The sequence below is a fragment of the Neophocaena asiaeorientalis genome, unplaced genomic scaffold (assembly GCF_003031525.2).
Source record: "Neophocaena asiaeorientalis asiaeorientalis breed wild unplaced genomic scaffold, Neophocaena_asiaeorientalis_V1.1 scaffold122, whole genome shotgun sequence".
Classification (NCBI taxonomy): Eukaryota; Metazoa; Chordata; class Mammalia; order Artiodactyla; family Phocoenidae; genus Neophocaena; species Neophocaena asiaeorientalis.
Window position 1 is genome coordinate 198,153 of NW_020172725.1, and position 18,255 is coordinate 216,407.

Consider the following 18,255-nt stretch of genomic DNA (forward strand, 5'->3'; position numbering starts at 1 on the left):
TATCATGAAGAAAGCTTAAATTTTCATGCAACATTAATATCATTTTAGGTACGTGAGGAATGGTGCATGTAATGCCCTTGGCACAGTGCTTGGCATACAGTAGCTGGTCAGTAAATAGTAGCTATTGTTGTCCTTATAAAATGAGACACATAGACACAGTGTCTAGAAGCCATTTTAATTAAAACCATAACTTCTAGTCTAGCAAAATTCTGTACTTCTATTTACTGATATGCTTGAAATCAGTTTAGAGAAGGAAAATCTTACTCTGTATATTAAAAGGCTTGTTTTTCATAATTGAGTTTGCACAGATACTAAGACTATAGTGACGAGAGCTGTGTACTCCACATGAGATGAGATGACACCAGTTTTACATTAAGAACAGCAGTCTTTTAGTAAATTACATGAACAGTAACATGGATTTGAAGTCCAAGAAGTATTCTGTAGCTTTCCCCAAGGGCCAACATCCCCCTTCCCACTTTTAAATTATAGCCTAAAATGATTTTTCAATTGCCTAAAGCTCAGCTAGTACTGTAGGGAGAAGAATTGAATTTCATGGTCCTTTTGATATCATAGTAGCATGGTATGTGATATTCTCATGTAAAGGAGTAGACCTCTGGATTTTATTCCTAGTTCTTTTACTGGTTCATGAGCTTGAAGAAATCACCAGGGTGCTCCATAGTTATGCAAGTGTTCCCCTTGGGTAAGCAGCCCTGCAGTGAAGTATGGAAGGAGAGGGTGTATTAGGGCAGGAAGAAAAAGAGGTTCTCTGTAAATCCTGCTATTAACAACCAAGGGTATCACATTTGATTGGAAATGACTTACACAAACAGGAATTGGCAGCCAGTTTGGTATACTCAAAAACAAGTTTTAAAAACTCTGAGCCAAATTGGTTTTTGAATCCCATGTAACTAGGGCTCTTTTAGCCTGCTTTTCGTTTAAAATTTGTGTCACTCACAACTTAGAATACCATCAGGTTACCTTGGTGATAGTATGTTAAAGACAAGTGTTTATAATGTCCCAGGCAACTAATGTAAATAGAGATATGTATCTTGCTTAATGGGATAAGCAAGCCTTACAACAAATAACAGTGAAGAACAGACCTGGAAATATGTTTTAGTGACAGACAAGCGAAATATATCTACTTCTATTTCCGTACATATATAATATGTATACATACATATCATATGTACACATATATTTTAATGAGTACCTTGTAAAAGGAATTATAGAAATATGTATGCTATTTCATAGGGAGGAACTTTGTTTCACAAGAACTTAAAAAATGTCCTCTGGGTTCCATTACAGCTTTGTCTAAATATTTCAGCTCCCTTGTCATTACTGATTGTTTCCATTTTAACAAATAAACATGTTTTTCTCCCCCCCGATCACTTTAGCAGTGTTCGGAATCCACCCACTGACTTACATTCCCAGCCCACACAGATGTTAAGTGTTTCTTTTTCCTCCTTAAGCTTTGTTCAAATCGTGGATATGGCTGAGGGGAGCAATCAATTTAATGAAGGGAGAATGGACATTTTCCTGTAACCTAGAACACATCTCTTCTATCCTTGGCTTAAGGGGGCTGGATTACAGTTTTTCTGTGGCCGACACATACAAGGCTTCTGATGCCCATTCTGCATAATTGTAATCAGACAACAAATTGAAAGAAGAAAAACTAGGCTGCTGCTAGGTGCCATCCTTGGTGCGTCCTGGCTTTCTCATGCTAATCTGTAAGAATGTCCCGACCATCACATGCTGGCTCGCTCAGTCAGTGAGTAAGGCATACAATTAAAATCAGGATCGTTTTCATTTAAAATAGCAGGATTGCTGGGCAACTCCGTTTCTCAATCGTTCAGCTTTTCATACAAGACATGTTGCTGTGGGTATAGTCCATGAAAGAGAATCACGTACTTCAAAACCACCAGCACTCAGTGAAAATTTGCCCTCATTTCCTTCCAGCCCCTTATCATTGCTAATTGTTCTCCACTGGCTGTTAGCCTGTGAAAACTCTGTGGGTGTTCAGTTAAATAGTCGTGGCTCAAATTTGGGTCCAAACTGAAAAATCCAAGTAGCCTTCACGTTTGGCCTCTCCATTCACCCTAACGCCCTCTTCCCCAACGCCTCACCAAGGAGATTCCACAGTGTGCCAGCCCTGCTGGACTAGGGTTCTCGTGACCGGTGCCCAGATGGCAGGAAGGCAGGCGTTTGTGTGGGTGACACAGCCTCTCCCGCCATGACTGTCAGAGGAAGCCAGAGCAGCTCAGAGCACAGTCTCTTTCTCAAATGTCAGATACAAGTGGAACACACCCAGAACCTGTGCATGGGGTCTGCTCGGACCACACCCTTAGCCTTCGCGAGAGCCATGCAAGTAGGACCTTTGAGTCTCTGTGAGGGAGCTTTGGTGGGGTGAAGGAGGTTGCAGTGTCAGCCCTAAATTTGAATTTCTTTGCTTTTCTTGGCGTGTGCTTAATCTTAAAAAGGAATTTTCTGTCTGGAGCAAACTTGTGGGGGAAAGAGAACATTTGTACAGAAAGAGATGTTCTTGGCAAGCGTGTGCTATGTTTCCCTCACATTATTGAAGAGTGGAGTGTTTGAATATGGTGTTTTTGTTTGGTTGTTTCCCTTATGGCTCAGTTTCCCCTTCTGTTTGCTTTTATAACGAAGTACAGTCTTAGGCCCAAGTCTGCCGTGGAAACAATTAATGAATAATGGTGTGTACACGCACACACACACGTGAAGAAACCTTTTATTCAGAGAATGCCTTTAGACATTATGACCAAGTCTTTCTAATTCACTTGTGACATACCGGTAGTGTAAGCCATTGAGATAATGACTTATACAAAGATTCACAAAATGGAAAATTGAATATGGGCACCTGAGTTACTCTTCCCTCCTATTCCAAAGCCCACGATACACGGCCTCTTGCAAATATAATTTATTTTCACCCTGAAAACATCGTGGTAAAACGGCAAATATTTTCTTGAATTAGAAATGTATGTTCATATACTATTCATGATAACAAAAAGGAGGGAGACTCTCCTTTTAAAAAACAATAGTTATTTTCTTAATTGCGAGATTAAATATGGAAGGTAAAAAACGCACATGAAAATAAGAGCATCTTCGGACATTAGAAAATTGAAAAGAAAAAGATGACAGGATTACTAGATTGACAGGCTACGATCACCTCTGAAAATTGTACTTAGTAGAAAAGATTAGTGAATATTTCTATAAGTCTGTTCATACCGCCAAGATTTTGAAAGCAGACCTTTAATCAGGACTTAGAATAAAGTCCTAATGTGACTAAAGAAATCAGTTTGATTAGGCAGCTGTGGCTCAAGACAAAGAGCACCAAACGGGATGGGAAACTGGGTTCCAGGTGCTTCTGGCTCTTCCCCTCACTGACCTGGGGCCCTGACAAGTTCCCATGCCTTTGGGGACCTCTGTTTCCTTCTCTGAGAAACCGAAGGTTAGGAAAGTCAAATTCTAAGGTCTTTGCACTTAGAAAATTCCTTGATTCTTTAACATCTAGAGGTTTCATCACTTAGGCAATTGAAAGTGATTGTTTCTACCTAACTCAGATCAGGATAAATAAAGGAGGGACGTTATGGCAGCACACTGCAAGAGTGGTGCTTTTTGCATCATTAACTCTGAGGGGAGTGATTATCTGAGGAAGAAAGAAGTGTCTGTGGCCCTGCCTGGGAGCCCTTAGGTCAGGCTTCCTTTCTTGAATTCCCTGCCTATTTACCACTATTATCCCTGGGCTGGCCTTCCTCCTTATTTCCTTGGAATGTGCCGTGCTCAATTAGTCCGTTGATTAAAGCTCCCAGTCACAAGTTTAAAGCTGCCTGGTATGTGCTTCCCTTGACCTGCCTTAATAACTCAGTAGGTTCATGTGGCTGCCAAGGTTACATTAAAATTCACCTACACAATACGTTTGTAACTGTAAGAACATTCTTCTAGGCGTGTTTTCATTTTATACTTATTAGTGATATTGCAAAATATTCTTGTAGGAAAAATAACGTTATTTTATTTTGTGTTTGCTCTAGAAGTTATAACAAAGCCAAAGATCTCAGGACCATTTCAGAACTTCAGATGGAACATTTGGCCAACAGCATGTTTCCAAACACTTTCAAATCAGTTAATTGGGCTTCTTAAGTAAACAAAAGGGTAAACATAAGTTGCTTGCCCAGTTTAGTTTTCATGTCACTATTCAAGCGATCACTGAAAATTCTTGCAACATTTCATATGCCAAGATTTACCTTCTTAACCTAAGTTTTATGTTAGACATTGGTTTCCATACAGAATCATCGTATCCATACTTGGGAGTTCTTGTTCTTAGTTAATGAAAAAGTTGGTTATGAGGTTAAGTGCCTGTCTTTCATTATGAAATAGATCAATTTCAGGAAATAAGGTTCTGGTACCAGTTCCAATAATGATCACCAGCTCCCTGTCTTACAGTTCAACTCAATTCTGACAACCACCTATCTGAAGATAGTGTCAGATTCCACAGGTTAAGGACTCAGTCCCATAAAACTGTCCACACTTCAGATGCCAGTGGCAAGTCTAGGTTGTCTGTTATGAGTGCTTCTGACCAGTGGGCTATAAATCAAAGGTTCCCACCACCTCCTTGAATTTGATTAATTTGCTAGAGTGGCTCACAGAACTCAAGAAACCAGTTTACTCGTTAGATGTATCAGTTTACTATAAAAGAGTATAACTCAGAACAGCCAGATGGAAGAGATGCATAGGGCAAGGTATGGGGAGATGGCACAGAGCTTCCATGCCATCTCTGAGCAAGCCATTCTCCCCAGATCCTCACTGTTCACCAACCTGGAAGCTGTCCAAACCCTATCTTTTGGGGTTTTTCTAGAGGCTTTATGACAGAGGCACGATTGATTAAATCATTGACCTTTGGTGACTGACTCAACCTATAGCCCCTCTGCTCTCCCTAGAGGTAGGGGGTGGGACTGAAAATTCCCCCTCTCTAATCATGCCTTTGGTTCTCTTGGCAACCAGCCCCCATCCTTAAGTGCTTTCCAAACGTCACCTCATTAACATAACAAAAGACACCTTCCCCCCCCCCCCCCTTAGCACTTAGGAAATTCCAAGGGTTTTAGGAGTTCTGTGCCAGAAACAGGACAAAGACCAAATATACATACACTTCTTGTTGTAAATCACAATATCACAGGAAACAAAACATATTTTACTTTATAATTTATAGTCTCTTTTTTCTTATTAAATTTTATTGGAGTATAGTTGCTTCACAGCGTTGTGTTAGCTTCTACTGCACAGCAAAATGAATCGGCCATACATATATCCCCTCCCTTTTGGATTTCCCTCCCATTTAGGACACCACAGTGCATTAAGTAGAGTTCCCTGTGCTATACAGTATATTCCCCTCAGGTACCTATTTTATACATAGTATCAGTAGTGTATATGTGTCAATCCCAATCTCCCAATTTCCTCCAACCCTGCCCCTTTCCCCCTTGGTATCCATAACATTTGTTCTCTACACACATTCTCTTCTATAATGCTTTTATATTATAGAATCTATCTTGGCTAAATTTGGAAATGGAATTTTGAAGAATGGAGAATTTTTGAGAATTTGAAGTCTTTTAGCAATGTGGCCCTAATCTGGTTCTCCCTTTACTGAAAAATCTCTCTTGAATTGACTTGAGTTTTACAGGAAATATGCAAGAAGGCTTGGGTCCCAAAGTGCTGGCTCGAGAAAAGATAATTCACACACTGCCTTAAGGAATATTCTCTGCAAATGCTTGAATTAGCAATACCTAAAGTAAAACTTTTATAGAAATAAAGCGTGATTAAATAATACGGTGTTTTACATTTAAGAATAAAATATATTTAGTGTATAGAATATGATTGAAAAAGTTTTCTAACATGCCAACAACATTGTATTCCTTTATATGAGATATGAAAGCGATGTGCGTCATTTCTCTATAGTTGATTTAATAAAAATATTGGGAATAGAAACAAATGACCATGAGCATTAATAGGATAGAATGTTAGGCAACTCACTTTTTAAGATCTTCAGCTGGAAGGAGCTTCATTTTGTTTTGCAGTGGCTGGACACTTACATTAAAATAATGGAAAATAATTAGAGTTAACAACAACAAGTAGCAGTATGTTGTTCTTTATAAATTGAAATTTAAATCTGTTCAATTTATGTAGCTTATACATGTGGATGCTAAACCAATCTACGTTATACTGTGAGAAATGTGAAAGCAAGTCAACTTTGGAATATTGCTAAGTTATTTAAAAGACCCAAAAGGCATCTGTGCTAAACTTTGTTTAAACCACTGGTTATTTTTCCAGACATCAATGAATGTGAAATTGGAGCGCACAACTGCGACAGACATGCTGTATGTACCAACACGGCAGGAAGCTTCAAATGTAGCTGCAGCCCCGGGTGGATTGGAGATGGCATTAAGTGCACTGGTGGGTTGGAAAATAACAAACTGCTTCTCATGAACTGCATGGATTATAAATATGAAAATATCAGCTCTGTAAAGAAAAATTTAATTTGTGTTTTACTGATTTTAAATGTCACATTTTCTGTTCATAATGATGTGTGACCTCTTTCCTTAAGATCTGGACGAGTGCTCCAATGGAACCCACATGTGCAGCCAACATGCAGACTGCAAGAATACCATGGGCTCTTACCGCTGCCTCTGCAAGGAAGGATACACGGGAGATGGCTTCACTTGTACAGGTAGGCTCGTGTTGGAAACAGCTGTGTAAACGGCAGTCAGAAAAGCAAGGTGCTCGACGTCTTTCAAACCATCAGTTCTCTTCTGAAGGCTGGGTCAGTTACAGACAACTTGGAACAGAATATATTGGTTATTTGAAACGACATTCCTGTGGAATGGAAATTTGTAGCCGACGCAATTAGGGAGACCTCAGAAACTAAATATATATATTTACATAGATGTATATATAGTTATATAGCTGATATATGTGTCACTGTATGTAATGATGTCATGAGTTTAAAATAAATCACACTTCCTTTCATAACCCTTAGCCTTTATATTTTTGTGCCTGTTTCTCACTGCTGGCTTGTTTTCCGTATTAAAACCAAGTGTGGACTTGCTGGAGGAACCTATGTGAGGAAAAGAAATTAGACATTCTGGATCAGATCAACAGCATATATTTTTCTTCCCCTTGCCATCGTTGTTATCATTCCACATTAGTATAAGTAAGAATTTCATAACTGCTTTGAAAGGAATTCATTCACTTCCAGTTTTACAATATATTAATGACATTTTCTTCTCAGGGCTAATGAATCGTCATAGAATTAATGTGAGCTATTACATACATTTAAATATGTATGATTAGAAACATGATTATAAAAAAATGATATATACACTTATCATGACCATGTATATACAGACAGCACTTTTTAAGTCAGGGCATTGGTATTAAATAAGATATTGAGGTACATTTTTCATCGGCCGTTAGGTAGCATAGAAGCTCATAGGACCTGAAGCATCAGTTTATCCCGAGTACTCTGCTCACAAGAAGTCATTTAAACGTAAAAGGGGCTGAGGGCCAGTAAGTGATTTATCTGGATTTTGTTTTAGCTCACTAAAAGTTTTATCATACTTGAAACTGTTTTTGCTTAACCCAGTTCTGAAGTTCTGTCATCATAAACTTCCCATTGCTTTTTAGAAAATATTCCAAGTTTCATGTACCAGGCGTGTGTGGTTCATGTGTTTGATGTTTAACACCTGTGCTTAGTAGCAAAACTCAGAAGAGATTAAGCAGGAATTTTTGGTCTCCTCTGTAGGTGCTCTTCTAGGTCTTTTGCTGCCCATCTGAGCAGAGCCTGAAGCTGGAGAATCAGGCACAACCGTGATGTGTTATTTCCTGTCATGGATGTGTCCTCACCTTGATGATCCTGCTTGCAAAAGTCTTAGTGTGAATGATCTGTTTGACTTACTACCCATTAGAGATAATTCAGCATTCAGGATTCTGTATCTGAACCCCATGTTGACTATATATTCAATGTTAGTATTCAAAAGAGAAAATTGAGTTTAATGTGTCAAGTAGAAATTATGATGAAATACCGCTTACCCTCAGGAAGCTGACAATTATAAAAGTTGTTGGACTTGAGGAATCAGAAAACTCCTAACTAAGGAAGAGTAACATGTGTTTCTTTCTGGCTGTAGATCTCGATGAGTGCTCTGAGAATCTGAATCTGTGTGGCAATGGCCAGTGCCTAAACGCCCCGGGAGGGTATCGCTGTGAATGTGACATGGGCTTTGTGCCCAGTGCTGACGGGAAAGCCTGTGAAGGTAAGTGATGGGCAAGCTGCCGGGGGGCCTTGCAGGGCCTGATGAGATCAGGTTATTTAAACATTCCTGATGCCTTTCATTTGTTTGGTTTTTACACCAAGTTGTGTTTTGGCTTCCCATCTAACCTGGTCAGTTCAGTTTGTGGAGAGATTGGGTCTCCAGCTGGACCATTGCTCTTTGTGTAGAGAAAATCTCAGCTATTTGGCCATAAGCTGCACATCCATCCTTGGCCAGATGATTTGCAAGAGTACACCCATCAGTCATAGGAGAATGGGGATAACCACGTCAATGCAACATATCCATCCCCACTGCTGGTGGAAAGAGCTCAAAGCGCTGGTGCCCTGATAGTGAAGAATTCTTTTCAAATATGGAAACACAGCTTTTAATTTCTGCTATGGTTTTGTTTCTAGAAATAAAGGCTTTCAAATAACAGCAGAGTGGATAGTCTTGTCTGTAGGTAGAACAATGTCCTGGCTGTGTCTCACATGGTCTCCAAACATCTAATACGTATGAACATGGAACAGTCTTTCGCAAATCCACTTAGTAAGGAGCCCCTAGGGATGATCCCATATGTCAAGATGTCTCTCAGCGTAAGGCTCCATCTTCCTGAGAAGTGTTGGTCAGACAGGAAGAGTCCTGAGAGCCCGGTGGCTGAGGATGGATCCCACTAAGAAACCCAAGATTCTTCTCTTTACCCACACTTGTCAAATTTAAGCACGTTATCCCTCATTGAGAAGAATTAGTGACCACAGTGAACTGAAAAAATTTCAGTAGAAATAAACACATGGTAACGATTGACAGTAGAGGTCTAAACAAGACCCTGATTGATGTCTTAACTAATCGTTGTTGCTTGTTACTAGGACATTAACTCAAAGTCAGTCTTGAGCTGTGACATGTATGCTAATTCCCTCATATAGTTCTATGTAAATACTTTTCTTTGTTATGGAACCATTGGATGTTCTTTATACAGTTTATATGAAATAGGCAGAGTTTGATATAAAATTCCTCTGAGGCAAGAAACTAATTATGCTCTTGATCATGTGCCTGATGCCTTGTTTACTTCTGTTAACTGTGAACATCCAAGGAAAACAGGTACTGTGCCACCTCTGGGAGCAGAAATAGGCACAGTGAAAGTTTTGCTTCCCCTAATGCTATAAGGGAATGTTTTGTTTGTTTGTTTGTTCTTAATATAAATCATCACTGGCAGAGCGGTCATGGCTATTAAAAGCCAGTCTCAAGGCTGCAGACGTGCCTGCCTGCCAATTACACAAGCAGCGTGTTAATGTGAGGCAGGGACAGAGGCCTGGAAAAAGCCTCCGCGGTTTTTAGATCTCCATCAACAACTGCAAACACACACCATGGTACTAGGAACACAGAGGACTGTCAAAACTGATGATAAAAGTTACCACAAAGCCTTTGTGGTTCTTAAAATGTTAACTCACAACAAAAACAGTGAACGTATAGATAAGAACAACCAAAGAATTTAGTCTAAGTTGGCCTGTTTGGCTCTTACCGAGGGGGAGCTACGTAAAACACCATAATGAGATACATATACACAAAATGCTTAGCCCACTGCTTGGCATGTAATAGGGGCTGAGAAAAGGGAAGTTCTCACCTAGGAGACTTCCTTACAGATGACAGATATCTGAAAGTCTACAGGAGAAGGATCTAGGTCGATGTCAGAGGGTCTTCATTTTCTTAATAGTAACATCATTTGCCTAATTACATTAGGCAGTTTCTTTAGCAAAAAAATAATTTAATTTCTCCCCCCTTTCCTCCTTTCCCAAGATATTGACGAGTGCTCTCTTCCAAACATTTGTGTTTTTGGAACCTGCCACAACCTCCCTGGCCTGTTCCGCTGTGAGTGTGAGATCGGCTACGAACTGGACAGAAGCGGGGGGAACTGCACAGGTAAGGCATCCATTTGCATGGAAATCTGCTCCCAGGCGTCCCAGGGGACCCAGCTGTTGGGGCCTTGCAGGATGGCACGGGGATATTTGCAGAGTCACAAAAGAAAAGCAGGGATGAAGAAGCATTAGGAATCACAGAATAAATTTCTTCAGACCTGGAACTGATTAGATATGAGCATGCAGAGGAAAAAGTTGAAGAGAGTTGAAGGTGCAGAGTTAGTAGCCTAGAATCAAGCTCATGGTTACAGAGGCATGTTCCGGGCTTGCCGTTCCTTCTCTCCTTGGGCACATTTTTGGAGAGTTTCCTTTTGAAGGCTGTGCCCTGGGATCATGGGTTTTGCCTTGAACTTCTCTGCTGAGACACCCACTCCTTCCGAGCCCTGGCCTGTTGGTGGTGACCAGAGAAGGCGGTACCTAGAAGTCAACCGCCCATTTCTAGTGTGTCGATCATTTTCTTGTAGAGCAAAGAACTCTTCAGGAACATTAAAAAAAAAAAAATTAGAAAAGCCGTAGCGGGCACTCTGTAGATCCTCGTTGGTTGATCTCGGCACTGAGTTAAGACTTTGAGAGCCATTTTCAGTTCTCCACCCTAGCGTCCCCTTCGATTCAAGGATACTAAGGAAGTAAGTTCCATTCTGTACGGGTTCAGGATTTCAAGAAAACCCTAATTTTTCCAGCTGCCTAAACAAGCCGTGACTCAGTGGCTCTCCAGTTATGACCACCTCCCTGAAATTGCTCAGGACTAAGGTATTCTTGCCCAAGCACACCTACTTCTCCTGGTTTTTCAAAAAAACTATTATGACACCAAGCCGGCCTCTAGCACACAGCAGGAAGTCACCTCTCCACTGCCATGCCTCCTCCTCGGTTCTCCAAATCACCACCAGCACCGTTCTACCTACCCTGATTCCTGTTAGTCTATCCTGTCCCTCTAAGGTCACATGCGATTTGAGCAAAAGAATTTTCCACAGTGGAACCTCCAAGAGGGTTACCAGGTCCGAACAGGAGGACCGGAGCAGAAAGTATCATCGTCATTTCCCAGTCTCTTCTCCCTGAATCAGCGTGTCTGCTCTTGAATATTTTACAAGCATTCAAAATAGACAAAAGGATTGCACAGGGGTGGAATTCGCCAAAACCCATGTCTTAAATATCTGGAATTCTGTACGTGTTTTTGGAACAGAAACTGAAAGGGAAATATTCAACCCAGCATCGGTGATGGGAGAGAGACTCTTAGCAGGCCTGCAGAAACACGCTAAGCCCCGTGTGTGTGTTTGTGCTTGCGCTCAGCTGCACCGAGGCAAGCACGCCCAGCGGGGGAGGCAGCAGAAGTCGCCTGCAACTGACGGTTCCCTGGGACATCTTGCTCTCATTTGATAAAATAACAAGCTGCACATATTAAATATATTTTCTTAAAACCTGTGTCTGAAGTTTTGGTTGACCGAGGCCACAGTAGTGTTTTGCTTTCAGTTACCTTCACTGAAATATTTTTCCTAGTTCCAAAGTTATATTTTCTCCTGATGACAAATTTGAACGCTAAATGTGTTCCAGGGGAAAAAGACCAAAGACTATGACATATTTCCTTCCTGAGGGGTTTTATTTCAGAAGTGGAAGACTATATTTCTAGGGGTAATTACAACTGGAAACTCTTAAAAATTCTAGTTGCGAGCCCTAGATTTGGTGCTACCGTTTTATGGTGATGCTTTCCCCGCGTTGGCTCGGGTGATAACTCTGCCCCTTGCTGTTTGGTTTTAGACGTTAATGAATGTCTGGATCCAACCACGTGTATCAGTGGGAACTGTGTCAACACCCCAGGCAGCTATACCTGTGATTGTCCACCCGATTTTGAGCTGAATCCAACTCGAGTTGGCTGTGTTGGTAAGATCTTAAAAACTTTTCAGAGAAACATACTGTCTGTTATTTTTAAAGCAACATTGAACGTTGCATTCTCAAATTTTAAAAAAGTAATCGTATAAGAATTTAAACATCTCCTAAATATGGTTTATACTTTCAGGTCCTTTTCTCTAGGTAAATTCCCAGTATATGTGTTTGGGCACTTTTTAGTTTCTTAGTAAATTATGGTTATTAAACAGTTTTTTGGAAGTGGGTTTGAATTTTCAACCCTTACGTAGAAAGAATTTGCCTGACCGCTTTTTGTTTGTATATGGTAAATAGATACCCGCTCTGGAAATTGCTATTTGGATGTTCGACCTCGAGGAGACAATGGAGATACAGCCTGTAGCAATGAAATTGGAGTTGGTGTTTCCAAGGCTTCCTGCTGCTGTTCTCTGGGTAAAGCCTGGGGTACTCCTTGTGAGCTGTGCCCTGCTGTGAACACATGTAAGTGGACATCCTCCGATTTATTATTATTATTCCAGCTCAGTCCAGTTCTCCTTTCTAGCTCCAGAGAATAGAAGCCACAGAGGGAGGGAGCTGCCACTGGTCTCTACTCTTTTTTTTTTTTTTTTTTTTTTTTTTTTTTTTTGCTGTGCGCGGGCCTCTCACTGCTGTGGCCTCTCCCATTGCGGAGCACAGGCTCCGGACGCGCAGGCTCAGCGGCCATGGCTCACGGGCCCAGCCGCTCCGCGGCATGTGGGATCCTCCCGGACCGGGGCACGAACCCGTGTCCCCTGCATCGGCAGGCGGACTCTCAACCACTGCGCCACCAGGGAAGCCCTGGTCTCTACTCTTTAATCAGGGAGGGGAGATCAGTCCTTCCAGCCCTGTTGAAGAATCCCACTCCCAATTTGGAAGTCAGAACATGTCCCCAGTTGGCTTGCACTAAAAGGTCAAGTAGGGCAGGCAACATCTCATTTCTGAGTGAACAGAAGATAGCAGTATTTTAAAGAAGATTTTCCAGGCTAGGTTACTTATATTAGGACACATTGATCTCTCCTCTTGTCATCTATTGGCCAGTCTTAGAAGCTCTAGGACAGATGGGAGTTTCCCTGGGTGAAAAAGAAGCAATTAACTAAGCAAATACGAAATGGAAAATCATTCCATTCTTATGGTATGACTTGAAAGAAAGCTTTAGAGTGTGATTTTAAGGACATAATGTCTTCTAAAAACATAAAAGGCTTTCCTTTTTCTAAGTGGACGCTGTATTACGATTTAGAGTCAGATGTAGCTTCTGGGGCAAAGGTCAGTGGCTGCTGCTTACAGGGTATATTGGGATAGGTATTGATTCTTTCCTTGCTGAAGGGTCACTTATTTACTTTTTCTGAAATTATTTGTTGAGTACCTAGAGGATGTACTTTGTGTGTGCAGAGGTGATAATTTATGGATAATTGGATGGCTAATTCTAGTCTAATGGGTAGTTCCTGCCTTCCAGGAGTGTACAGTCTAGCAAAATATGACCTAGACATAAGAGCTGTAATTCAACGTAGACCTCAGTAAGGGAAGAAAGAAGAGCAGACTCAGTGCCGTGAGTGGGAGAAAGAGCACACCTGGTTCCAGTTAGGACTGTGTCACTCGCCACCCATGTAACTTTGGAGTCAGCAAGCCTGTTTCCTCATTCATAATATGCCTCATAGGATTAAATGAAATCACTCATGTAAAACACTCAGCACAAGGATGGATGCTTGGCAGGCACCTCCTTCTCTCCTTTATTCAGAAAGGGAAGTCAGTTGTGATTGGCAGTGTGTGGTGATAACTTGGTGCGTTTTTTAATTGGGGCTTGAAGGAAGGGTGTGTGACATGAAAGAGGGGACTTAAAAAGAGTGGATGATTGCAGGAAGGGGAGAGAAAAATAAAAGAGGAGGGAGGATAGTTAATTTCACTGATGTTGAAAGAATCAAAGCAAGATGGTTAGGTGGGGCGCAGGGGGAGTCCGTTCTATTGAGTAACGATGATTAGCCAAGCAATAGAGGTCCACCCCACCTCAAACTGGATCAGAGCTAGAGCTGGAATACATACATATCTACATTTATGCATATATACATATAATTTCAGAAATCGAGGAGGGGGATTATCAGATTTGGAAAGACCATGGTCATTGTGAAAGAACTGATTCTTACAGATGCTTGCCAGGATGACACAGCAGGTTCAGGTCATTCTTATCCATGTGTTCCTGTATGGATCACACTGCCGGTGCATGGCACTGAAAGAAATGTTTTCGAGTGAAATACTTGGATGACAGCATTCATGGAGGGAACCAGAGGACACTGTAAAAAGTTGGTTTTGGAAACCAGGGGAATTAGTGTTGCCATCAGTAGAAACAGAGGGGCAAGAAAACTCTCTAGTCATTAAGGAGAGAAGTGGGATGGGAACCAAGAAAGAACAGCTTTTCCTAAGGCTCTGTTTGGAAAGGGTTTTGGAGACAAGCTGATTAACAATATTAAGGGAAGTTGTGATTCCCAGGAAATAAGACTGAACAAAACATAAAAATGGAGGAGATGGTTGCAAAATAAAAAGGGAAAGAAAAATCTTTAAAAAGAAATAATGATGGAGATAGAGAATAAAATAGTTCATAAGAACATAAGAGATAGAGAATAAAACAGTTCATAAGAACATAAGACCAGAGAGTAGGCGGAAGGTTCAGAGACTGAGGACAGTAGCCTTACATTTGGCACACATAGAAAAAGCCATTTGAAAGGAGAAGTATATACAAAGATGTTAACCTGCTTCAGGTGAGTGGGGTAACTGCCCAAGATGCCTGAAAATGAATATTTTAAGATGGATATGTCCGTTTTTCTCTTGAGGATACTATTTCTAGAAATTTTAGATTCAGAAGAACTCAGTCTGATCTTTTTGTTGTTGTTTCCATAGCTGAGTACAAAATTCTTTGTCCTGGAGGAGAAGGTTTTCGACCCAACCCTATCACGGTTATATTGGAAGGTAATTCTGTTTCGCTTATCTTAAAGTGTGCACCTTTGGAACTTCCTCGGTTTTCTTTACAATGCTGTCGTTGTCATTTTGATAGATATCGACGAGTGCCAGGAGCTCCCGGGGCTGTGCCAAGGCGGGAAATGTATCAACACCTTTGGCAGTTTCCAGTGCCGCTGTCCGACGGGCTACTACCTGAATGAAGACACCCGAGTGTGTGATGGTAAGTGGCCCTTTTAGGATGACAGGTTCTTTCAGACATTAAGAACTGACCTCAAAACACAGCATACAGTTAGTTGCCAGGGACACTGAGACTCTAGCAATGCAGCACAGTAGTCTAAGTGCGAACGTGGCCAGGAAACGATGCCACACGTGGCAGCTCGCGCTCATGTTAGTGACAGAACATCATGTCCAATACACCCTAAATCGCCCTCTTTTTTTTTGAGAGAAACGGTGTTTTGTTATCTTGAGCCGTAGTCCTGTTTATGCCTGCAGAGTTTTCCATGCTTTTCAGAAAAGCCATTTTTATTGGAGTAGCACAGGTCTCATTTCAGTGGCTTCTATATTCTGGACAGTTCTGGGCTCTCTTTCTTGTCCTTCACCACTTATCATTTGTACTAAGCATTTAAATGAGCTTCTCTTTGGAGGCAGCCCCTTTGGTTTTATGATGCAAGTGATGACTCCTGTTTATCCCGTGTTACTGGGAAGGTGGAGACTATCAACCACTGTTAGCTTTCAGAGCACGTGGACCGTTGACCAGCGTGGGGAAATGGTTTTCATCTATATACAGGAGTCACACAACGGATTTGGGAGGAGAAGACCTCCCTGTGTCCTGGAGGGGAAATATTCCTCTGCTCCTCCAAAAGGCTTATTAGGTGATCTCGGCAGTGACAACCTTGTTGAGTATTAGTCAAGCATCACGGTACACGTGACACATCTTAAGACCCATGGAGTTAACAAAAATTAGAATCAGCCCCTGTGTTTGAAAATGGGGAAGGAGGCGTGATATACCTACTTCTGTGCTGTCTTACCAGTGCAGATTCATGAAGCCAGTTTTTGATGGCTTCAGGATATAGCACATCCTTCCTGAGATTTTGTGAACATATGAAGTACCTAGCTATCTTCCTGAAAGATACTTGAGAATTATAGTTTCTCCACATTACCATCACTGCACGTGTTTGAGGATGTTTTGGACTCGTTTATTAAGAACTCTTATCAGAAGGTAAAATTTCCTTTTCTAAAACTCCTCTCCTGAAAATGCACACATTAGCACAGACTAAGGACACTGATGAATGAAACATCCGTGTTCCTTATCCAGGTTGCGAAGTGCCCTGTGGATTTTCTCCAAGACCATCAACATTTATATTGACCCTGAGTACCAGACCATTCCAAAGAGTGAAATTTCCATATTCACATACCACTTTCTCTTTGGATTATAGATGTGAATGAATGTGAAACTCCCGGAATCTGTGGTCCAGGGACCTGTTATAACACCGTGGGCAACTACACCTGTATTTGCCCTCCAGACTACATGCAAGTGAATGGGGGGAATAATTGCATGGGTAAGTCCTAGCTTTTCTTTATAGTGCATGTTTGGTCCTCATCTGCAAAGAGAAAAAGAGCTTCCGAGCCAGCAGTTAGTCCTCAGCATTACGTTACTCGTAAGAGCGAGTACTGCCACCCTTTCACTGAGAGAGCCTCCTCTCCTGTAAAGCGTAAGCTGGGCCTTTTCTCACCACCTCGTGTGGGTGGTTGGGAGTTTTCTTTAAAATGTAATGTTGGAAAATCCCAAACAAAGGTTTAATAGTACTTCTTTTGTTTGACTTTGGGTGTATCTTTATACAACTATATTTACAGCACTGACCTACAGTATTAAAACATCATGAGTCGGAAATGAGAAAATCACTGCCAAATAGCAGTGGAGAATTGTTACTAGGAGACTGGGTGGAGAGTCACGTAAAGTTTATTAACACCGCAGCTACATAATGACTAAGTTCTGCGGCACAAAACAACAGGGAATATATTTCTCAAAGTCCTTTTTCTTGTAGCAGCATAGGACGACGGAGAGCTGTGTGAGAACAGGCTTTTCCTGCCCTGATTGAAGTCAAGTTACAATACACTTCAAAAGAGATTCACTCCTTAAGTATCCCCTTAGAATCTCCCTGTCGTGATTTCCCCATGGCATCACCAGTCCCTTCACTTCCTCCTTTCTTCTAGATATGAGGAGAAGCTTGTGCTACAGGAACTATTACGCTGACAACCAGACCTGCGACGGAGAACTGTTGTTCAATATGACCAAGAAGATGTGCTGTTGTTCCTACAACATTGGCCGGGCCTGGAATAAGCCCTGTGAACAGTGTCCCATCCCAAGCACAGGTGAGTTTTAGTTTCACCGTTACCAGAAAGATAGCTCGGTACATTACCCACAAATTGTTGGGGAGATGAATCTCAGCAAGGGAAGAAAAGGGTGCATCGTTGATCTTCATAAGAAAAGATTAGCTCACAAGGGCAAATAGTTAAATTCACAGTTGATCTTAGTACTTGCAGGTGAAAACTGAGTCACAGAATATGCTTTCTAATTTATACCCAGGTTCATTCACCAGACGCGTAGACTCAGTATATCACAAAAATATAAACATTGTTACCATTGTTATGGAGTCTGCCATATAACTAAAAGTCTGGAAACATTGGGCAAAGCAGTATGACAAATAAGTAAACCATAGTCCTATCAATTTTACTTATTTATAACTAATCTTGTTCCAGAAAGAATTCAAGGTGGCCCACAAAGATGCAAATGTAAAATAAGAAGGCCTAATGCAAATGGAAAGCAAGGGTAAGAAACTCAGAGCAAGGAACAAGGGTAATACACAAGATCCAAGCTGGGAATTCCTACACACTTGCCAGCAACGAGCAATAACCTGGGCTCTAAACCTTCTAGCAGCTCATATAGAGAGAGATGTGATCGAACCTAAGCGTCTCAATGACCACAAAGTAAAATCAACACTTAAAGAAAAGCAGAAAAGATCAACTCCTTGATATTGAGATCTTAGAGAAATTTCTTCTTATATCCTCATACAGAAAAATCCAAATAATGTTACCTGTTTGGAAAAAAAAAAGTCTAACTTACATCTTAGCAGTAAATGAAGCAAAAACTTTGGTGCGGTGTTCTTCTACGGTAGATGATATCTGTCCTATATGTCGTGATGACGTCATTTACT

The 18,255-nt window shown here is 41.2% G+C and overlaps 1 protein-coding gene across 1 annotated transcript in view; it reads left to right on the top strand.

The window, feature by feature from the left end:
* The window catches only part of FBN1 (fibrillin 1), a 253,659-nt gene that overhangs the window by 171,553 nt on the left and 63,851 nt on the right, over positions 1-18,255 (top strand). Inside the window, exons 32-41 of the mRNA XM_024740283.1 lie at positions 6,331-6,453; positions 6,605-6,727; positions 8,184-8,309; positions 10,098-10,220; positions 11,969-12,091; positions 12,389-12,553; positions 14,981-15,049; positions 15,135-15,260; positions 16,477-16,599; positions 17,255-17,413. Of these exons, the coding sequence (XP_024596051.1) occupies positions 6,331-6,453; positions 6,605-6,727; positions 8,184-8,309; positions 10,098-10,220; positions 11,969-12,091; positions 12,389-12,553; positions 14,981-15,049; positions 15,135-15,260; positions 16,477-16,599; positions 17,255-17,413 (1,260 nt within the window). The remainder of the gene's footprint in view (positions 1-6,330; positions 6,454-6,604; positions 6,728-8,183; positions 8,310-10,097; positions 10,221-11,968; positions 12,092-12,388; positions 12,554-14,980; positions 15,050-15,134; positions 15,261-16,476; positions 16,600-17,254; positions 17,414-18,255) is intronic.